The 23,202-nt window shown below is 54.2% G+C and overlaps 1 protein-coding gene across 1 annotated transcript; it reads right to left on the bottom strand.

Annotated features, from left to right (window-relative positions):
• Positions 1–9,823: 9,823 nt before the first annotated feature.
• On the bottom strand, positions 9,824–10,598 carry RAP2B (RAP2B, member of RAS oncogene family). Its single transcript, XM_066325636.1, has one exon. The coding sequence runs from the start codon at positions 10,443–10,445 to the stop codon at positions 9,894–9,896; it is 552 nt and encodes a 183-aa protein (XP_066181733.1). The 5' UTR covers positions 10,446–10,598; the 3' UTR covers positions 9,824–9,893.
• Positions 10,599–23,202: the final 12,604 nt, after the last annotated feature.

The raw sequence follows: 23,202 nt of genomic DNA, 5'->3' as shown, positions 1-23,202 counted from the left end.
AGGGGACCCCGGCGGGCCGCTCTGGCCCGTGCTCTCTGCCCCAGCGCTGCCGCCTGCCCAGCTCCCGGTGCCCATCTCCCCGTGCCCACTTCCCGGTGCCCATCTCCCGGTGTCTCCCGGTGCCCATCTCCCGGTGCCCATCTCCCGGTGCCCGGCTCCCGGTGCCCATCTCCCCGTGCCCACTTCCCGGTGCCCATCTCCCGGTGTCTCCCGGTGCCCATCTCCCGGTGCCCATCTCCCGGTGCCCGGCTCCCGGTGCCCATCTCCCCGTGTCTCCCCGTGCCCACCTCCCGGTGCCCATCTCCCGGTGTCTCCCGGTGCCCATCTCCCGGTGCCCGGCTCCCGGTGCCCATCCCCGTGCCCATCTCCCGGTGTCTCCCGGTGTCTCCCGGTGTCTCCCGGTGCCCATCTCCCGGTGCCCGGCTCCCGGTGCCCATCCCCGTGCCCATCCCCGTGCCCATCTCCCCGTGCCCGGTGCCGGCGCAGGCCGTGCAGGGGACAGCCCCGGACAGCCCGGGACAGTGCCGTGCCCTCCCGGAGCCCGGCGGGCAGAGCCGAGCGCAGCCTCGCCCCAGGGGAACATTCAATTCCCATTGCTCAAAACAGGACACTGCTCTAGCGTCTTCCAGAGACAGTTGGCATAAATCGAAACCTGATTATGCTACATTTTGAAGGCTAGATTTTCCACAAGATGGTGAAGCACGGTGATCTATAATCTGGTTTGCATTGAATTAATTGAAATAAATTACCATAATCCTCCCCGCAATCGCTGTTTTTCAGACCGAACCTTTCCTTGAGGGTTTACAAAAAGTTTTGCTTTTGCCATAAGGGTAGTTATTAGACTTAAAAATAATACCTGCCCTTGGAGGAAAGCTCAGGCCCGGCTGAGTGCCTCATTACCTGCTGGCTCAGCCCTTTGTTCATTTGCTAAGTGCTGTGATGTATCACCACAAAAGCCCGTTCTGAAGTCAGTGTGTTTCATCTTGCAAAGAGATTGATTTGGAATTGACCCCGTTTCAAGTGACTAAAAATTGTAAGAGTTTCTAATTAATTCAATTTGGAGCCTACTCACATCACACGTTTCCCATTCAAGCCCTGGATCCCAGAGAGTATATGTGGTTTTATTCAGAGGAGAGGGTTGAGGCCACCCAAAGGAACTCATCCTTCCTTCTGTGATGTTTCTAGTTTAGTACTTACACCAAGGCAAAGCAAGTCGTGCTCCCTGAAGTATAGAGCTGACTATTGTGGGGGGTTTTTTTTAATTTTGGGAGGCGTTTTCATCTCTGTGAGCACACACCCCTGCAGGGACCCAGAGACTCCTGAGTGCACAGGAGGCAGCAGGGCCGGGGGCAGAGGCAAACTCAGGGCACCTTTGTTCTCCCTCCAGTTCTGACATAGTTCAGGGGCTTATGTAGCTCTTGGCAGCCACTGGAAAAATCAAAACCACCGAGCGATGGCTGTGTCTAACTCCTGCCCTTTGACTCGGCCCCAGAGGAGCAGCTGCAGAGGCAGCGTTTGGGACGCAGCCCCCATCCCTGCCCGAGGTGCTGGGGATGTTCCTGGGATGTCCCTGCTCATCCCTCAGGGCTCCACAGCTTCTCTCCACGGCTGCCCACCGCTGCAGGTGTTCCACAGGACCTCTGCCCCTTGAAACAGCCACATTCAACAATAAATGTAGATATTTATAATACACCTGCTGGCATTCTGTGTATTACACAAAGCCAGTGGCACTGCAGGGTAAAATCACCCATAGAAAGGGGGAAAAGAGTTAAAGTTTACACTTCGGACAGCTGGGAATTCAGCACAGGGGAAGGAAGGCTTTCTCTTATAATGAAATTAAAACTTAAAAAAATCCCATTACTAGGTGCGTGTGAAACATTTAAATTCAGGCTGTGGTTAAATTTGCTTCAGTAAGGCTCTGATTCCAATGGGTTTCAAAAGAATGGAGAATTAGGGACACACATGCACAGAATCAGAGAATCTGTTACCTTCAAATTCAGTGTAAAGCCAGTGCACGAGCAGAACATCAGGCACGAATTTATACCAACAATTCTACTGTCAGCACTGGGGACACCCACCACATTTGCTTAGGTGTGTTTACACCCTGCAATAACACAGTTTATGCCTCCCTACGAGTATGCACAAACATGTTTTCCAGATGAACTCCAGTTCCTCATCAGTTAATTGCTGTTAACTACGGAGCGCTGACAAGCCGAGGCTGACTCACCCACCTGGAACTGCCCCACCAGGTGCACAGGAGCAGCCCGGCCTCCTGCAGCCCGAGGGGTGCACAGCATCCATCCCGGGCTGCAGCACCTCCTCAGGCAGCTCTGGCTCCCCAGGACACCGAGGTGACACAAGTCTGGCTGTCCCCAAACACACGGCTCACACAGGGCTCACCTGTAACCACCACGGGCACCTGCTGCTTGAGCAACGCTGAACTGATCTGTGCCAGCTCGAAAGCGCTTGAAGAGAACCCAGAAAACTCTTTTTAGGTGCTTGTAATTGGCTAAATAAACACACACACCTCGATTTCCACGCTGCTGGGGTGACACTCAGCGAGGGCAAGCACACAGCTCCTAATTCGCTGTGCTGGAAGCGGAAAAACACGGATGTTTCCCAAATTGTGGATAGCAGATACAACTTTGTTCATACTTATAAATGTTTATGCTCAGCAATGTGTAACTGTCTCTGCAGAGGCTGAAGTACAGTAATACTGTAAGGGAATAAATGCCTCGGTATCTGGGAACTTTAATTCGCTCCAGGCTGACCCAGTTCTTTTGGAAATAATCTTCCCTGAGCTGTTTCTCTGCTCAGAGCCCAGGTCTTAGAAATACCTTAAACATCCAGTGTTCCCCTTAAAGTTTATTGCAAAAATATGTGGAGACATGGCATGTATTTCTGGAGTCTGCTCAGCTTGTGCTCCACAGCAGCTCAGATGTGAATCTCCTCTCTATTTTTTCCCTTAATTAAAGGAGAAACCCAAAGATCCAACAACCAAAGGGAATGCAAAACCCACACGAAAGTAAACATAACATTTGACACCAGAAGCCCAGTAGAAAACAGCCAACCTGGGATGCAGCAGAGGGTCCCAAAAAGAAGGGAAATCAAGACTGCAAACATTAAAAACTCAATTACTCGAGTGCTTTCTGAGCATGCTTTCATCTGAACTTTGGTAACCGTCCGTAAACTCTGCAGCAAAGTCCCCGTGTGAAATGGGGTACGTGACACTGCTGCAGTTCATTCCGGGGATAAAATGATCCCTCAGCTCATCCTTCAGCACACACAGCTCCCAGGTCCCCTGAGCCACATTGCAGCAATCATCACCACCAAGTTCCACACGGCTTAAAAGAGATTTTGGTGATTAGTGGTGTAGGGAAGCTGAGCCTGAACACCAAACTCATCCCTGGTGCAGAACACGTGTTGGACAAATGTTCTTTGCGCTTTTGAATCTGCTCAGCACTGTAAGGAGGGAAGAAAGCAGTCAATCCACAACACACCCACAAAAGGATGTTTTCTCAGAGGAATGGTGCCCATGTCCCCAGCTCCCAGCAGGACACCCTGCTCCCTGCCTCCAGCCCCACCCCACAAACCACCCCTCAGACCCTCACCTGCCCCGCCAGACCTCTTGGATCCTCCTACAGATCTCCAGGATCCCACTCCTGCCCTGCTCCTCCAGCCCCAGCTGCCCCAGGGAGGCACCAGGGCCCACAGAGCAGTCAAACACAAGGCACATTTGTGTTTTTAAGGAAACACGCAGTTTTGGGCTCCAAAATGTACCTATTTCATGCTTCTGCAGAAAGTGTTTGTGGAATATCTGCAGAGATTTCTCTCTCAAGCTGCTTCTCTGGCCAAGAGTGGACACAATACACGTCCCCTGGACTGCTCAAATTGGGATAACTGGAGGAACACCACAGAAACTAAGATTTAGATGAACATGCCCACAAATGAGAAACTGGGAAGGGACATTGCTATAAAACCTGACCTGTACCTTTTGCAACACCTCATTCAGAGGAAAGAGCAGCCAACTTTGATTTCATTGTAGTTTTCACCCAGAAACTAATTTACCACCATCCTCAAAAGAGACCCAAACCACCCCCTTTTCACCCTAGCGTAACAAATTACCAGCATTGTATCAAAAGGCAAAAAGTAGCAATTTTTGGATCATTCTGTCCAGTCTCATTGCTGCAGCATTTCTGGCACAGTCACTATTAGTCTGTCAAGCAGAGGAGAAACATCTGGGATCTGCCTGTACCTGGATATCAAATCTATTAGCTAAGCACTTTTTATCATGTTCCCTTACAGAACTTTGTAGAAATAAATGGTGTTTAAATCAGTGAAGCTGAAGTTACATGTCAGGCAACATTTTCCTAAAAAAATCTCTCTCTGTCAAGGACTACAGACCAAAGCTACGGCTTCTTGATCAGTCTGCTCTTCCCCAAACCTCCTAAAGACCCAAGGCTGCCAAAACTGAAAACAGAGCCAATGCACAACAGCTGCTTTCAATATTTTAAGACTTACTTGAACGACTTGCAAGTTGTGGTGAAGTGAGTTGTAGTTTTAGAGTGGTTTGTGCAGGCTCTGGGGCTGTTGGCTGCTGCAGACCAAGGCTCTGAGCCCTTGCTCCATGCACAGTGTGCACCTCTGGCAGCACAGCAGCCCTTCGGCTGCAGCAGCTGTGCCCTTAGAAATGGGAAACAGCCACAGGGAAAACGAGACGGAGCTTCCAGCAGGAGCATCTCTGCTCATCACCACCCACAGGTTTTGGTGGGGGCTCCTTCAGCCCCAGGGTGACTGTCCCATAAGGACTGTCCCTAAAGGGATGCTCCAGACCTGACACCACTGAGGTGAGATCACCTGTGCCAAGGGAGGAATTCTGATTCCAGCCCCAGGGAAGTCAGGTCACACACACACACTGACTCTTCCTTGGGAAACACAACAAGATTGCTCATTACAGACTAACAAACTTTACACAAATTAAAAGACTAAAAAAAAAAAAAAAAACAAAAAAAAACACACACAAAAAACACAAAAAAAACAACACAAAACAAAAAAAAAAAAACAAACAAAAAAAAAAAAACAAAAAAAACAACAAAACCCAACACATGCAGTCCCAGAAACACACTTGCACTCCATTTCTCATCACTACAGCTCACTGGAATATCTTTTGCTTTTTGCACTGAAAGTTTGCTCTCAAATCCCTCCCATCTGCTGCACACATGGTCACCAAAGGCCGTCAGCCCCAAACACAAGTTTCTATAATTTGGACACATGCAGGATTCCTGCAGAAAGGAGGTTCCCAAACACTGGGGTAGCAATGGGGCAGGAAGGAGAGCCTTTGGCACACACGTTTGTACACACTGCAGGAACAGGCTGTAAGCTGGGAATATCAGTATTTTAAACATTTCCCTCTGGAACTGAGACACATGTTTGCCTCCAGAGCAGGTCTCAGTCTCAGTGGACCATGAAGAGTTCTGCCCAAGGGTACGGGCAGGGCTCACCCAGGGGTGCCTGGGCTGCTGCACAAACCTGGACAGAGCTCCAGCTGTTTTCCATTCACCTCCTGGGAGCCACCCAGGCACTCCGTGCACGTGTGCCACTCCTTTTAGCACAGAACTCCGAAAGAACGGGCGAGTTTCTGCATTTTGTCACTCCTGGAGGAAATGTGACCCCGAGCAACACCTGCACGCAATGAGAGCCCAAGTGAGGAAGCCATAAAGAGCCAGCTGCCCTTTATTTAAAATGCCCTTGGCAAACAACTTGCTGTACATTGGTTTTGAGAGAAGCAGAAGCAGCAGGATCCCACGGGCACAGAGTTCCACGGCAGCTCCAGCACCATCGGATGAGGAATCCTGAGCATCACGTCGAGCAGCAGCTTTGGGCAGGGCTGAGCCCAGGGCACGGTCACAGTCACAGACACCGGGATGTCACACGCCTTCTTGCCAGAGAACAAGCTCCCAGTCTCAAAAATACAATCATTACGTACAGCAAAACATGTGGTCACAAGAGCAGCCTCAAACCAAGGCCTCCTTTACACAATTTCTGCCATGTCAGGAAGCATTTTGGCCGGGAATGTAATTTTTCTTCCAAAACAAGTAAATATTTGCAATTCTCACTGTGAAAAGCGTGATATACCACCTCTGTATTGACACGGGTGTAACATATTCCCACAGGGAAAAGGAATAGAGAGTACCTTTATATTGATACAACATTTCCCTCAAGTGTTGAAGCTAATATAGCTTGCATCACTCAGTCAAGTTAAAGCAGGATGATTCTTTTCAGACTTTTTATAGACAAGGCCTACGTTTAACAAGCACCAGAACACTTCAGAGCCTTTGGAAGATCAGACTTCTGAGCTCGACCCTTTGTACTGTCCTGACCAGCCCCGAGAACATGGGATGCCTAAAGACATTCAACCCCCTGACCAGACAGTGCCACGGCTGCCTGAACGCTTCACTGCTGAGAAAATGCACCTTTTTGGCCCAAACTGGAGTAGCACGGAAAGGATGCAGCACAGCCCAACCCAGAGCTCAGCTGGCTCGGTGTGCTGCAGACACCAGTCCTGTTTGCTCCTGGGGCACAGCTCAGGCGCTGGGGAAGGAGGCTCTGGGAGCAGGAGGGATCTGAGCAGAGGGATCTGCTGCCTCCTGCCAGGGCACAAGGAAAACCTGCTTTTATCAGCCACGTCAAGCTGCTGTCAGTGCACCCGTCTGGGCCACGGTGGGTGCTGAAAACGGCCCATTTGCACTGAATTTAAGGCAAATCTGAACTGTGGCAGTAACTGAGATGTAAACTTATTGGTTTTTTAACATCAGTTTGTAAGCTGCAGATGTGGCAGCGGCCAAGCCTCCTCAGCTTTCAGTGCAGCACTTGGGATAAAAGAAACCCCTTCTGTCAGTGTTATTCCCCTGTCCTCCTGACATGGGAGGCCTCTGGCTTCTAATGAATTTTTTGGAATTTCTGGAAGATGAGCTGCAACGAGGCTTTCAATTTTCTCTTAAAAACGGGGGATAAATGACTGTGTGTGTTGGAGAGAGAGCCTAGGCAGCAGCAAGGGTCCCTGGGGTTTTCTTCTCCAGCCCTCTCTGGTTTTCAGGATCACTGAGACTGACCCAGCCCCACTGAGGGCTCCAACAGGTCCCTGCTGCAAGGAGAAACGCTTTCAGTACCCAATCTCGGACAGGTTTTCCACAGATACTTGATGTTACCACCACAAGTATCCAATTCTGACTAAAGCACAAACGGCAATTTTCATTTCAGTCAGTGGGGTTTCAAAACTGACACTCCACACTGTTCTTCCAGTGCTGAGGCACCAAGTTCCCCTGCTTTAAACAGGAGAAATTACCAGATTCACAGAGGAGTCGTGGCAGTTACTTTCCAGTTGGCCAGATTAAAAACCCCTCTGAGCAACTCTCATTGCTCAGCCTTTGAGGTGCAACATAATTCCAAGATTTCTTGGGACAGGGGGGAGAAGGAAAAAGAGAGTTGCAGGTTTCGTGTGCAGACCTTTAAAGCAGGGGCAAAGAGAGGAAGAAAAAAAAGCTGCTTGGATCTTGCAGCTGGTGGGAGGCACAGGTCTCCTCCCACCCCAGCCCCTCTGCAAACCAGAAAACAAAGAGCTCTGTTTATCATTCGAAAGTGATAAGGCAATGAGCCCAAAAGCCTAAATGCCATAAATAATTGCCCTTCAGAACTTCACCCCAATAAACCACGCTGCTTCCAGGAGGGAAGAGGGCTGAATCTCAGAGGGCCTGCTGCAGTGAGCCCACACCAGCTTCCTAAAGCTGCCTCTGAGCACAGCCTTCTTCTCACAGTTTGGCATCACACTGGGCCAGGACCTGAGTAACAGCAAAGATCCGCATCAAAAATGACTAAATATTGGGTAAAACAGCAATCCTGTGCTTTGCCTTTCCTTCACCACTGTTCATAGCCAGATTGACCCCTCCACCTCTCACTGCTCTTGAGACAGAAATCTGGATTAAGGGCCTCTGTGAAAGTCAGTGTTTCATGTGATACATAACAAAGCACAAAGTTGTTTTCTAAAAAACAGCATTTGTATTAAAATTCTTAAAATGGATAGACATCTCTTCAATGCATGTCCGCAATTGAAATGACAGTTGTTAGACTTTTCTTGGTACATCACAACGGTAAGATTTCCTTCTTTGCTGGCTGGAGGCACATCCCATGACAAAATCAAAGAGAAACAGAGAAAAAAATAAAAAATAGCCCTCCCCCCCAAAATCCCAAAAGGCTAAATTCTCGTAAATTTGAAGTAAATGAAGCCCGAACCTGCAAGACATGGAAATAACAGTTAAAAGGCTCAGATGGAAATAAGAAATAAATTCCACTAACAATAGGCCCTTTTGTCCTGGCTTGCTCGGTGTGATTACCGCAAGGAAACTGTTAAGTAGTTTTTGGAGTAGTAGATAATGGGATTCTGTGGAGCTTTCACAGGTTGGCACCGGCTGGAACAGCTGAGTTTTGAAGGCACTCTACAGACACAGGGCTGCTGTCGGCCCTGCGTCGCTCAGGGGAAGTCTTTGCACTTGAGAGTCATCAAAATCAGGCATTGCCAACCCAAACCCAAACCCCCCGGCACAAAAAGCGCCGCCGCCCCCCCGCCAAAGGAAAACCAAACCCACATCGAAATCACACACACACGCACACCTCAAAAATTGTGCAGATTTGTAACATTTTCACAGCTGATTAAAAAACAAAACAAAAAAAAATTAAAAAAAATAAAAAAAACAACCCCAACCAACCAAATAAAACCAGGAGAAAAACCACCACGCTCCCACTCTCCTGCAAACTCCCATCCGATACAGCAGGTAAACAAAACGGAGCATTATTCCAGAGGGATCGGCGGCGCTGCCCGCGCCTGGCAGCACCCCTCGGCTCCCGGGGCCGGTGCCGTGTGCGACTCTCGGGCGGGACGGCCCCGCTCCGCCGCCCGGCTGCGGAGACACCGGGGAGCGGCCCCGGCACGGCTCCCTGCTGCCGGGGCTCTGCGGGCACGGCTCCCCTCTGCCGGGGCTCTGCGGGCACGGCTCCCCGGGGCACGGCTCCCCTCTGCCGGGGCTCTGCGGGCACCGCTGCCCGGGACACGGCTCTCGGGGCACGGGCACCGATCCCCGGGGCTCTGCGGGCACCGCTGCCCGGGACACGGCTCCCTGCTGCCGGGGCTCTGCGGGCACGGCTCCCCGGGGCACGGGCACGGCTCCCCGGGGCACGGGCACGGCTCCCCTCTGCCGGGGCTCTGCGGGCACCGCTGCCCGGGGCACGGGCACGGCTCTCCGGGACACGGGCACGGCTCCCTGCTGCCGGGGCTCTGCGGGCACGGCTCCCCGGGGCACGGGCACGGCTCCCCTCTGCCGGGGCTCTGCGGCCACCGCTGCCCGGGGCACGGCTCTCCGGGGCACGGGCACCGCTCTCCGGGGCACGGGCACGGCTCTCCGGGGCACGGGCACGGCTCTCCGGGACACGGGCACCGATCCCCTGGGCTCTCCGGGGCTCCGGGCCGGGCTCCCCGCGGCTGTCCGGGGCACGGGCACGGCTCTCCGGGGCACGGGCACGGCTCTCCGGGGCACGGGCACCGATCCCCTGGGCTGTGCGGGCACCGCTCCCCTGGGCTCTCGGGGGCACGGGCACCGCTCTCCGGGGCTCCGGGCCGGCTCCCCGCGGCTGTCCCGGGCCGGTTCCCCGCGTGGCTCCGCTGCCCGGGCGGCAGGACCGGCTGCTCCCGCGCCCGCCGCCGACACTGACAGGAAATATGCCGTGACCAAGACTGGACGAAACGTACATGCCGAGAAAAGCCACATTTCCACCACGACGAATTCTTTTTTTTCTCCCGAGGTGTTGTCGCCGAGCGGGGCCGCCGGGGCGCGGGGCCGCCCTCAGAGGATGGCGCAGGAGGCGCAGCACGGCTCGTCCCCGTTGGGCTGCGCCGCGTAGTTCATCTGCCTGACGATCTCGGCGAACAGCTCGTCCACCGAGGCTTTGTTTTTGGCCGAGGTCTCCATGAAGGGGCAGCTCCACTCCTCGGCCAGCGCCTTGCCCTCCCCGAAGGAGACCTCGCGCTCGCCCTCCAGGTCCACCTTGTTGCCCACCAGGATCATGGGCACCCGCTCGTACCTCTTGACGCGGATGATCTGGTCCCGCATGGGCTTGATGTCCTGGAAGCTCTGCTGGTTCACCAGGCTGTACACCAGGATGAAGCCCTGCCCGTTCTTGATGTAGAGGTCCCGCATGGAGGCGAACTGCTCGGTGCCCGCCGTGTCCAGGATCTCCAGCACGGACGGGGACGAGTCCACCTCGATCTCCTTGCGGTAGAAGTCCTCGATGGTGGGGTCATACTTCTCGATGAAGGAGCCGGTCACGAACTGCACGGTCAGGGCGGACTTGCCCACGCCGCCCGAGCCCAGCACCACCACCTTGTACTCCCGCATGGCTCCCGCCTCCCTCCGCCGCCTCCCGCTCGGGGCCGCCGCGGCGGGCGGGGACGGGGCGGAGGGAGGGAGGGGACGGGGGACGGCCCCGCGCCGGGGCGGGGAAGCGGCGGCCGCGCCTCGCGGAGCGGCCCCGGGACGGCGCCGGCGCCGGGCAGCGCCCAGGAGGAGGCCGGGGAGGAAGGGGACGAGGGAGAGAAAGCGGGAGGGAGAGAGGGCGGCGGCGCTGCCGCTAGCGGCCCCGGGCCCGGCGGGACAGCGCTGCCGCGGCCCATGGCGGCCCGCCCCGGCCCATTGGCTGCGGCGCGGCGCCGCCCTCTCCCATTGGCTGCGGCGCTCCAGCCGCCCGCTCCCATTGGCTGCGGCCCGCCAGCCGCCCCCGCCCATTGGCTGCGGCCCGCCAGCCGCCCGCCCCCATTGGCTGCGGCGCTCCAGCCGCCCCCGCCCATTGGCTGCGGCGCTCCAGCCGCCCCCGCCCATTGGCTGCTGCCCGCCAGCCGCCCGCTCCCATTGGCTGCCGGCGAGGAGAGGCCGCCGCCCGCGCCCCGCCCCGCGCATGTGAGCCCGCCCTCCGCGGGGCCGCGCCGCGCTCGGGATCGCCGGGTCCGCTCCCGGGCCGGGGCCCTGGGAACGGGAACGGGATCGGGAACGGGAACGGGAACGGGAACGGGAACGGGATCGGGAACGGGAACGGGAACGGGAACGGGAACGGGAACGGGATCGGGAACGGGAACGGGAACGGGAACGGGAACGGGAACGGGATCGGGAACGGGAACGGGAACGGGAACGGGAACGGGATCGGGAACGGGAACGGGAACGGGAACGGGAACGGGAACGGGATCGGGAACGGGAACGGGAACGGGATCGGGAACGGGACTGGGAACGGGAACGGGAACGGGAACGGGAACGGGAACGGGAACGAGAACGGGATCGGGAACGGGATCGGGAACGGGAACGGGAACGGGATCGGGAACAGGAGCGGGATCGGGATCCCCCGTGTCCCCTCCGCCCCGCGGGTCCCGCACGCAGCGCGGGAATGGGGCCGGCAGCCCGGGTGCCGTGCCCGGTGCCCTGCCCGGTGCCGTCCCGGTGCCGTGCCCGGTGCCGTGCCCGGTGCCGTGCCCGGTGCCGTGCCGGTGCCCTGCCCGGTGCCCTGCCCGTCACGGGCGCTGCCCGCCCGGTGTCTCGCCCCTCCCGCCTTCTCGCTGCATGCAGCCGGGCCCGGGGACACGGGGACACGGCGGGCCGGGCTCGGGCTGTGCCCGGGGCTCCGGGCCAGGCTGGCTCGGGAGCGGCTGTCCCCGCTCGGGGCCGGCAGCCCGGTGCCGCTGTCCCCCGTGCCGCGGGCTGGGACCGGCCGTGGCTCGGGCCGGAGACGTGGCCGGGCTTGGTGCTGTTGGCACCGGGTGTCCCGTGAGCAGCAGCGCGGCCTGGCAGGGCTGGTGACACGGGCTGTGTGCCGCTGTCGTGAGTCACTACGTGCCGCTGCTTGTAGGAGCCGTCCGTGGACTTTCTGTTACACGTGCCTTTCAAGAAAGTGTCATTAGTCGTTTTGGCACCCTCCAGTCTTTGCTGTTGCATCTTACTCAGTTCTTTACAATTCTCAGGGTTTATTCACGCAGTGGTGACATTTAGATCCTTTCTGCCACACCTTGTTTTCAAGCCTAATCTAAACACAGCGCTTGGGGTAGGCAAAGTCTAAAGGATTTGACATAAGTTTAGTAAATAGTGTTCTCTTGTTCCTGAACGATTTTCACAGAGGCTAAATTCCACTGAAATGATTTTTGCAGCCTTCAAATGCTCTGGGGGTTCATCCCTGTGGTCACTGGTGCTCCGGTGGGTGCTGTGCCCCTGGCGATGCCCCGGAGCCCCAGCTGCTCCCCTCTGCTGCTGGAGTGCAAGTCTTGGCAGAGAAAACCTCTCCTGAGGGACACGGGTTGTTCCAGCAGCCTGCTGTGGAACGGGCAATGGGAGCAGTTTTTGCCTCTGTTAATGATGTGACATTGTGGAAGCTGCAGGAGCAGGGTGAGGTTTGTGGGTGCAGCCCTGTACCCGGAGCTGGGTGTCCCCGCGTGGGAGGCTGCTCTGATTTCTCCCGGGTGCACATCCTCACACACCTACAGCTGCCCCTGAGCTGGTGCAGGTCAGCCAGGGCACGCAGCAGGGCTTTTCTGTCCCGTCACAGCCCCAGGGCTGGGCTCTGGTGCCCTCTGTGCCAGCCTGCCTGCTGCCCACAGAGCCCCTGGACCTTGGGGCAGACTCCTGGTGGTGTCCCAGCGCAGCCCTGCAGTTCCTGCACACCCTGAGAAGGGTCTGGGCACTTAGAGCCTCTTGTTCTGTGAGCTGTCTGTCCACGGCTGCTCAGCCCACCCTTTGGAAACTGGATAACTGGGCTCCCTTGGAAGCTTTTAAGCCGTTTCTCCACTTCCCTTGTTGTTGTCTGATTCCTGTCTCCTAGGATCACTCTGGGAGTGGAGCTACCACACCACCCAGCTCGGTGTAAGCCACCCAGAATCAGTCCCCTGCTAGCAAGGGCTGGCAAAGTTCTCTGCAAAAGCAGCTGTGAGCATTGCTGGGAGGCCACAGTGGCACTGCAGAAATATTTTATTGTTCTGTGCTCAGCTGTTGGGTATGGTGTGGGCTTGCTCACCTTCATCCCTTTTGGAGCAACCCCACATCTGAATTATTCACATTACACTTTCTCCCAACGTGCCAGTTGCCAATTTTAATAAAGACCAGACTGTAATGTTGATTTAAATCTTATCTATTTAATCCCAGCTCACTGCTGGATTATGTTGTGTGTTGTTTTTTTCAGTGACAGAATAAAGTTACTCTCCATTTTTTTAATTCTACACTACTCTATGAATTACTGCTGTTTCTGAAGAAGGAAATGTATCACGTTCAAAATAACAATCTTGATGCTGTTGAGTTTAAATACGGGATATGATTTCTCAAGTGCCACTGCCCTACAACATGTATTAATTTAATCACTCATTACCAGCCAGCTCTGGGTAATTAGTTAGTCTGCAGTGCCAGGAGCCTGTGGGAAGTAACTGAAAGAATCCAGTCTTATTTCTTAGGAATGAATTCTGGTGCGTGGCTGCAGACCACGGAGGGATCTGTGGCTTGGGAAGTTTGAGAATCCCTGGCTGAGGCTTTAGACACAGAAGTGAAATAAATCATGAGAGGATGCAGCACATAATATTTGAATTCTGCAGTGTGCGTTGCACTGGGTGGTTATGCTGCATGAATGGTAGTGGTTTAGATTCTCGGGAAAAAAATTAATCTTTTCCTGAAACAAGCTCTGCTTGGGCAACGTGAAGGCATGACAATGCAGCGGGGTCTAGGCAAAATGTAATCGTCACAGTTGGCTGCATTAATTCGATTTTCAAAACGATCAAGCATATTTTACAATATTTTACATATTTTACAAACAACTTCAGGATGATTTGATGCTATCTTAAAATCACCAAAATAAAAACCAGCTGGAAAGCATTAATTTGGTTACTAAGCAGTTCACCTTATAATATTGACACGTCTGACCAGCTTTCGCTGTGCCGAGTGACCCTGCGTGTTCAGAACTGCTCCTCCAGGCTGAGGTTATTCCTCTGCTGTGAGAGAGCTGCTGCTGTTAGAGACACCTGGTGCAGGTGAAGCAGTGGCTCTGGGGGGTGTAAATGTGTTGTACTTTGTAGGCAAAGATTGAACGAGGGTGGTTTAGAGCAGTAACAGTTGTGATATCTAAAGTCTGAGCACCCTGAAGGTTTGTCAGTGCCTGATGACAGCAAGGTTTGATGCTACAGAAAGAAGTAAAAACTTCCTGCTGTTCCTGAAGGGACCTTCTAAGCACACTCAGGGCTGAGGGGTCAGGGGCAGCAGAGGGATGTGTCACCTCCTGAGACCTGAGCGAGTCCCTGGAGCTGAGGAAGAGATTTTATAGAGGAACCGCTCTACCTGAGGGACAGGGATGCTGTGACACACCTGAGGGACGGGGATGCTGTGCTGTACCTGAGGGGCAGGGATACTGTGTGACACCCTGAGGGGCAAGGATGCTGTGACACACCTGAGGGGCAAGGATGCTGTGACACACCTGAGGGACAGGGATGCTCTGAGGGGTGGGCTCAGCTTTGAGCTCTGAGTTTCTGCACAGGGATTGCTGCTGGGTCTCAGAAGGCCCCAGCTCTGTAAATGACACTGATCTACAGTCTGGGAAATGCAGAGCTCCGGGAAACAAAGGCGCTGAAAACCTGCTCAGAGTTGTGAGAGGGTGTGTCCGGCTGAAATCTGAAGCTGCAGCTCTTGGGCTGAAAGAGCTGCTCGCCTTTCTGGGTCTCTCTGCCCCTCTTAGTGAGTACACACTGAAATCAGGTTTCTTGGCTTGTGGGGAGCTCTTGTGGCTGTGAGAGGCTTCTGAGAGCGTAGTGCTCTGCCGGGTGCCTGCCAGGCTGGGTGATCACTGAACTGTAAAGCTACAAATCACACCAAATGTTGTGTTTTAATTTCTCAGCACTGCTAGTGAAAATCCTGAGGGGAGTCCCAGGCTAAGGATCCTGCACATCATTTCATTCCTAAGATGGCAAAGTTCCCTGGATGTCACAGACAAACCTTACCACTCACTTCAGGTTAACTGGCTGAGCTGGCTCACAACACAGGATAAAACTCTTCAACTGGGAAGACCCACAATCACTGGGGAAGAGTCGCTGTTCTGTCTCTCCCGTGCTGTCAGTATGAGACATTAGTATTAACAGTAAACCTAAAGGTGAAGTAATTACCAAGGGAAACTGAGAGGATGAAACCATCTCAGAGTTCTAGGAACAGAATTGCACCAAATGTTTTCTGGCATTGGACAAATCTGGAGAAAATTTTCGATGTTTACTCATTTTGAATGTATGGAATTGAGCAAGATTTGGGGGCCCTAATTACTTTTTAGTGCAGTGGTGTACAAATAAGTCTTTATTTTGGGCTTGGCAGCAGGATGATTTAGGCTGCTTTGGAGGGGTTGAGGAAGGAGGAGGGGACAAAAATAACCTGGCATCCAACAGCATTTAAATATAATTTTTAACTTATCTGCACCTCTAGTAACTCTCCATAATGCCATATGTGAGCACATATCTGCAGCAAGAGTGCCTGCTGTGCTTATCTGAGCCCAGTGGCAGCCACAGCTCTCACTCCAGGGGCAGGGTGTGCTCACAGGGCAATTCCACAGCCAGCTCCCGTGGGAAGTGGAACTTCTGTGGCAGCTCCAGACAGCCAGGGAGATGCTGGTGTCACAGAAAGGGCTGTGCTGGTGTCACAGAACTCTGCTGGTGTCACAGGCCAGGGCTGTGCTGGTGTCACAGAACTGTGCTGGTGTCACAGAGCTGTGCTGTGCTGGTGTCACACACTGCAGGTGTCACACACTGCTGGTGTCACAGAGCTGTGCTGGTGTCACACACTGCAGGTGTCACAGGCCAGGGCTGTGCTGGTGTCACAGAACTGTGCTGGTGTCACAGAAAGGGCTGTGCTGGTGTCACACACTGCAGGTGTCACACACTGCAGGTGTCACAGAACTGTGCTGGTGTCACAGAACAGGGCTGTGTTGGTGTCACAGAACTGTGCTGGTGTCACAGAGCTGTGCTGTGCTGGTGTCACACACTGCAGGTGTCACACACTGCTGGTGTCACAGGCCAGGGCTGTGCTGGTGTCACACACTGCTGGTGTCACAGAGCTGTGCTGGTGTCACACACTGCAGGTGTCACAGGCCAGGGCTGTGCTGGTGTCACACACTGCTGGTGTCACACACTGCTGGTGTCACAGAAAGGGCTGTGCTGGTGTCACAGAGCTGTGCTGCTGTCACAGAACAGGGCTGTGTTGGTGTCACAGAACTGTGCTGGTGTCACAGAGCTGTGCTGTGCTGGTGTCACACACTGCAGGTGTCACACACTGCTGGTGTCACACACTGCAGGTGACCCAGGCCAGCGCTGTGCCCACCTGTGGCACTGCCCTGAGCTGGTTCCTGCCCCCTCAGCCCCTGCAGCGTCTCCGTCCTGAGCAGGAGCCGGGCTGTGCACCCACGGTCCTGTCCCAGGGAAGGGGAGCCCCACGGGGATTTTGCCAAAAGATCCCCAAATGCAAAATACCAAAGTTGTGTGGGTTTTTTTTGGAAATCGTCACAGCTGCTGGTGGGTGTAAATAAAGTGTAAAAAATAAAAAAGAGAGAAAAAAGTGACACACATACACAGAAAAAAAAAAAAAAAAAAAAAAAGTTAATTATTTCCATCAAAAGTCCTGCCAGAGATCTTATCGCTGTTGCTCAAGTGGCCTTGCTGCCAGAACTTCTCAGATGTTTCCCTTGAATTGGTGTCATAATGCCACTTCACGTTTCCTAATAAAGGACATGCTGCTGTCCCACTCCCAGACGTGCTGTTTGTATTCCGGATGCGCACAGTTGTGGGAGCACAGGTCTGCTGCTGTGTTCATTATTCCTTGTCAGCTCCCTCCTGTTTTCCCCAGGAGCCGGTGACCTGAAGGGCTGTGGGCTTTGGGCGGGCACAGGGAACCGGGAGAGCCCTTCTCTGGTCCTGTGTGCCGAAACAACTTTTGGAACCATAAATGTGATCTTGATCTCACTTGCGTGGAAAGGGAGCTATTGTATGGTAATGAAACCGGTGTGATCAGCCCCGAGTGAAACCGGTGACTCATTCACAAGGCAAACTTCCTGCCCGCAGCCGAAGCTTTCTGCAGAAAACGCCTTTTCCCCGCTGCCCCGTGGGCTGTGCCCCATGGCAGCCCGGCTCCGCTGCTGGCAGCGCTCACATGCAGCCGATGATCAGCCTTTGGACTTTTCACTCCTGGAGGCGTTTGAGTCCTCCGTGTCCTGACCAGGAGCGAAGAGTTTCACCGGCAGGGTCTTCTCTCGGGGCAGGGGGAGGAGGGCTTCCAGCTGGGGAATCTGGGGGGACATGGGAGAGTGGCAGAGGTCCCAAAGAAGCAGCACGAGGGTCCCCAGGGGATGGATTTTCGTCCCGTGAGGAATGGCTGTGACAATCTGCCTTCGCTCTGGGGCTGGCGGTGTACAGCTCCGCTCGGGGCTCTTGGGGTGGGGGGTTTCCCCACTCTTCAGCCGGCTGGGAAGGATCCCAAGGGCCGGGGTCTGGGAAGGACGGCGCGGTTTCAGCTCTGACACCCGGGCTGTGCTGTGTGTGGTGCCCAGAATAGCTCCCGCAGTACCCAGGGAGTCCTGCTGCCTGGGGTCCCTGCAAGCATCCGGGGGTAAATACTGATTGCATCGGAGCGTTTTAAAGGAATTTAGGGGTAAATATGTCAGCGAAGGAGATAAGGTGTGCTGAGCCCCACGTTAGGCTCAGTCTGATGGCATTTGCAGCCTCAATAGCTTCCAAATCTCGTCAGTCCTTGAACACAAAGCAGTTTTCTGATTGTTTTACAGGGGCTGACTGGATGTTGTAATCCCAGTTTAGGGGGCTGGAGGGGTCGCTGGTGGTGTCGCAGCGGAGATCACTTTGATCACCTTCCCGGTGACCGGGGCCAGAGGGCCTTTGGCCGCAGCTCGGGGCCGGGCCGTGGGCTCGGGGCTGGGGTGAGCTGTGTGAGCCTGGGCACCGGCAGGGGGCTGGGACACGGCCCTGCTGCCTCTGGGGCTGCCACTGCCCGCAGGACACCGCCGCTCCCTGTCCCTGTCCCCGTCCCCGTGTCCCTGTCCCTGTCCCTGTCCCCGTCCCCGTGTCCCCGGGCGCTCACCCACGGCAGCCCTGCTCGGCTTCCCGGGGCCTTCCTGCTGCCACAGCCCACGGGACGTGACATACTGACACCCCCCGAGTGGCCGTGAGCTCCATCCCTGTGAGCTTTGTCAGAAATAGTTCATCGAGGGGACACCGCTGCCCGGCGCAGTGACCTCCTCTGGTGGCAGCGAGCTGCCCGCAGTCCTGTCGTGGCAGAAATGTCCTGTCGTGGCGGAAATGTCCTGTCGTGGCAGAAATGTCCTGTCGTGTAGCAGAAGAAGCAGGGTGAGAACCACTCCGGGCACTCGGGTGTGTCTGTGGCCCATCACCTCCCCGGGCCCTGCAGTGGATGGACACGGACCCGGCAGCCGCGGCTGAATGGAAACATCCGTGTGGAACCAGGAGCTGCTCCGTGGAAATGGGGCAAGAAAACACATGTTACTTCATTTACAATGAGCATATTTCCCAGGACAGAGTCGAATTCAACTTGTTTGTCCCTAGGACCCGTTCCAGTTAATCCTGCTAATGCTGCCCTTCACTTCACTCTTGGCTGCTCGAGCAGAGATGAACTTTGAGACTCTCTCAGTATCACTGAGACAGATGTGGCATTTTAACACTGTCAGCAAGGCTAAATGTCAGGATGGTCAGAGTTTCAGTTTTCCTCCCTGAAGGATTTTTGCCTGGATTTCCCCAGCAGCGAAGCCTGTAGGCTGCTTCCCCTGCCAGCAGAGCCTTTCTGGGTGATGCTGAACTAAAGTTAAAACTCCGTGCACCGTCACAGATGGCATCCAGGCACAAATGTCTGTCAAAAACCAGTTTATCAAAAGCCCTGAAAATTCTAATTCTGTTCTCCAGAGTGCTGACAGCAAACTTGATAGCATCAGCAAATTCGGGGGTTACACTCTGGTTTTCAAGGCACTAAGATAAATACAGACCATAGACAAAGCTCTGGTGTGTCTCCCAGTTTCATGGCAAACTACTGACACATCAGGAGTTTTCAAACAGCTTGTTTATCTTCTAGGTGTTTTCCCAGGCTGTTGGGTGAAGTGCTGCAGTGTTCAGCCAGGTTTGTGGCTCTGAGGTGACTGACTAATGCAAAGAGATATCCAAGAGTCGGGTTTGCTTTCGGTGTTAACGAGTGCCTCGGAACCTGTCTTTGTTCAGTAAACAACATATTTCAGAGTTTACATCAGATTGAATCCTCCTGCAAATACAAATACATTCATGGACCAAGAAAGGAAACTCCGTGACACTCGTGGCTGCACTGAGGAATCAATTAAAACCTCTATTTGTTGACTATTGAAATGGAAGCAGCCAGCCCTGTAGTGCAGGGTTAAAGCAAGAAGGGTTTGGGGTCTGCTCAGCCTGGAGACGTGTTTGGGATCTCAGGATCCCTGGGGTCTGGAAATACCGCATCAGTCCTCTGTGTCATGAGCTCAGTCTGCACCGTCATTGTTTAAATGATGATTTTAAAGCTCCTGTCATTGTTTAAAGAATGATTTTAAAGTCTTGCTGATGACAGACTGCCCTGTGGAAGGACTCGGGGCTGAGCAGGGCGGGTCCCAGGGTCCCAGCCGCTGTCCCCTGGGGCACAGGACACCGTGGGGCTGCTCTGTGTGCCAGCTCACGGCTGGGACACGGCCTGGCACTGGCAATCCCCCAGAGGCCGGGTCACCTCGTGTGGCACCCTGAGCCTTTCGTGCCGCCCGGGGCTGGGGCACGGGCAGAGCTGGGACACTCCACACGGTGCGGGGCTGACTCAGGGCAGCTGCAGCCGCACCTCGCCCTTTTCCTGGGCACTGAGCAGGATGAATCAGCGGCACCGAGACTGAAACCACACAGTGTCCTTCTGTCCCAGGGGAGCCCCGAGGGCGGCACCCAGCTCAGGGAGGAGCCCCCTGGGCCTGGCCACCACCACGGGCACTCGGCTGCTCCAGTGTCCCAGCACCGTGACGGACGTGCCCCGTGCCCTTGGGTGGCACTGACTGGGGAAAAGGAGCAAAAGCCACCTGGAACGTTAAAAACCTCAAAAAATGATAGCGTTGCCTCTGTATTGCGGCTGTTCCAGGAGTCTGCAAACTGCCAGCCTGTTCTTACTACAGTTACTTCGCTTTTAAAATAGCCTGCTGGTAGCAAAAGCACCATTCCAAAGAGAAGTTTGGTGTAGATAAAGACCAAGGCACTGTTCCTACTCCTACTTACCGTATGGAGAAGCCACTGCCTGTTAGAGCCCTGCCAATAACTGAGCTCACAGCACAATGAAACCCTGGAAATAGTATTTAAGCGTTGACAGTATTTAAACATTTAACTCATGGAGCCTGGTGTGAGTACACTTTCTCAGCATTAGGAAATCTATTGCTTAATTAATGTTTTATGGCAGTTTGCATATATAAAGCACTGTATATGAATGCTGAGTACGATTCAGTTGTCAGTATCTGAACGTGAATTACATTTCACACAGGGTTTGGGAGAAGAAATTCCATAACATTAGGCAAAATGGCTTATGCATTCCCAGTAATTTTACATAAAATCTATTCATAGTGCCCATTGACTGGAAACAATATATGGGATTCTTTTAGTTGAACTACTTAATTCAGCAGATAACCACTGCTGCTTCATAGTTCACGGATGAGAATGCGAGGGAGCAGCTGAGGCATCCAGCTGAACTCGATTAATGACAAAGGAACGTTTCAGAGGACAGAGGGGACACTGTCCACTGTGCCCACAGCACGGTCAGGGGCTGGAAGTGACCACTTTGGGCTGAGCAGTAAAACCCGAGACCAGATCCTGTCCTGGGAACTGATCCTGCTCCAGAACTGATCCTGTCCCAGAGCTGATCCTGCTCCAGAACTGATCCTGCTCCAGAACTGATCCTGTCCTGGGCTGATCCTGCTCCAGAGCTGATCCTGTCCCAGAGCTGATCCTGCTCCAGAACTGATCCTGCTCCAGAACTGATCCTGTCCTGGGCTGATCCTGCTCCAGAGCTGATCCTGTCCCAGAGCTGATCCTGTCCCAGAGCTGATCCTGCTCCAGAGCTGATCCTGTTCCAGAACTGATCCTGTCCCAGAACTGATCCTGTCCCAGAGCTGATCCTGCTCCAGAGCTGATCCTGTCCCAGAACTGATCCTGTCCTGGGCTGATCCTGTCCTGGGCTGATCCTGCCCCAGAGCTGATCCTGCCCTGGGCTGATCCTGTCCCAGAGCTGATCCTGTCCTGGGAGCTGATCCTGTCCTGGGCTGATCCTGTCCCAGAACTGATCCTGTCCTGGGCTGATCCTGTCCTGGGCTGATCCTGCCCCAGAGCTGATCCTGTCCTGGGAGCTGATCCTGTCCCAGAACTGATCCTGTCCTGGGCTGATCCTGTCCCAGAACTGATCCTGTCCCAGAGCTGATCCTGCTCCAGAGCTGATCCTGTCCAGAACTGATCCTGTCCTGGGCTGATATACATACATATACATATATATATATACAGATATACACATATATCTGTATGTGTATAAAAATATAAACTGCCGTATGGTATATTTATACACACAAATTTTGAATATTTGTTTAAATATGTAAATACAGATTATGGGGGTTTATATGTAATACATGCTATACGTACTTCTCTGTTTAACAGAACACAACTATTCCACATTAAAAATACATCTAAAAATCTGTATTCTCTCCAGTCCTTGCTGTTCTGCCCTGGGAATTACAGGCATCCTTCCCCCACCTTATTTCCCAGGGATTCTGTGAGCCCAGCACCCACAGTTCAGCCCACAGCCAGGCTGGCTGCCTCCTCCCACAAATCCTCTTTTCCTTTCTGTCTCAGGTTTTCTGCTCCTGATAAAATTGTTATTCCAGTTTCCAGCTCTTCCTAAACGACTTGCAGAAGGCAGTGACAGGTTGCAATTTGAAATCCACTTCGCTGGGTTTTTGTGAGGAATCCTGTTGGACAGGCTGTGCTGCCCTCCCTGCCTGTCACTAGGCTGCAGCCAGGAGCAGGGAATTGCTCTGCTTGGGGACACAAACCACCGAGGGGGACATTTTCAGCTGCTGCAGCCCAAACAGAAACAACAGAACTGCTGTCTGGAACCCAGCTGGAAAGCAGCTTGATTTGGTTAGATACCGTGAATATCTATTAATTAATGCTTGAGCTGACATTTCAGTATTGTATTTGAGTAACTTGCTCGGTGAAAAGTTGTGATTTTATTCATACAGGTTTTAACAATGATCTATTGGATGTGACAGGGGTCTGTGGGCAGGGTCACAGGGCAGAGGTCACTGGGCAGAGGTCACAGGGCAGGGGTCACAGGGCAGGGGACACTGGGCAGGGGACACTGGGCAGGGGTCTCTGGGCAGGGGTCACAGGGCAGGGGACACAGGGCAGGGGACATGGGGCAGGGGTCGCAGGGCAGAGGTCACTGGGCAGGGGACACTGGGCAGAGGTCTCTGGGCAGGGGTCACAGGGCAGAGGTCTCTGGGCAGGGGTCTCTCGCTCTGTGGGTGACAGCTGTGCTGAATGCTCCCTGGGCTGCCACAGCTGGCAGGGATGAGTCCAGGGGTTTGCATTTGGTGCCATCCTGGGAAGAAGCCATTCCAGGGAAATCTGATTCCCCAGTGGGAATTTGTGCATGTGTTCCATTCCAGCACTCATTCCCAGATGCCCTGTGGGATGTCCCTGCCCTGTGGGATATTCTGTGGGATGTTCTGTGGGATGCCCTGTGGGATGTCCCTGCCCTGTGGGATGCCCTGAGGGATTTTCTGTGAGATTCCCTGAGGGATTCCCTGTGGGATTCCCTGGGATGCCCTGTGCCCCCCAGACGGGCGCAGGGCCCCCACTGGAGGCAGCAGCAGGAGCAGCCCAGGGACGTGCCCCAGCCCAGACCGTGTGCCAGCCCAGATAACGCCGTGCAGGAGAGCTGCAATTTGGGCCGTGCCTTTCTTCTTGGAGTTTGTTTCCTAGACCAAGCCCCTGCCCTTGAGAGGTGCTGCCAAGTCTGTGACATTTTATTGCATGTGGCTCCACTGTGCCACTGCCCTTGGCAGGCCAAG

This window comes from Sylvia atricapilla, chromosome 10, assembly GCF_009819655.1.
Source record: "Sylvia atricapilla isolate bSylAtr1 chromosome 10, bSylAtr1.pri, whole genome shotgun sequence".
NCBI lineage: Eukaryota > Metazoa > Chordata > Aves > Passeriformes > Sylviidae > Sylvia > Sylvia atricapilla.
Note: the sequence above shows the minus strand (reverse complement) of the source record. Positions and strands in the feature narration are given on the sequence as shown.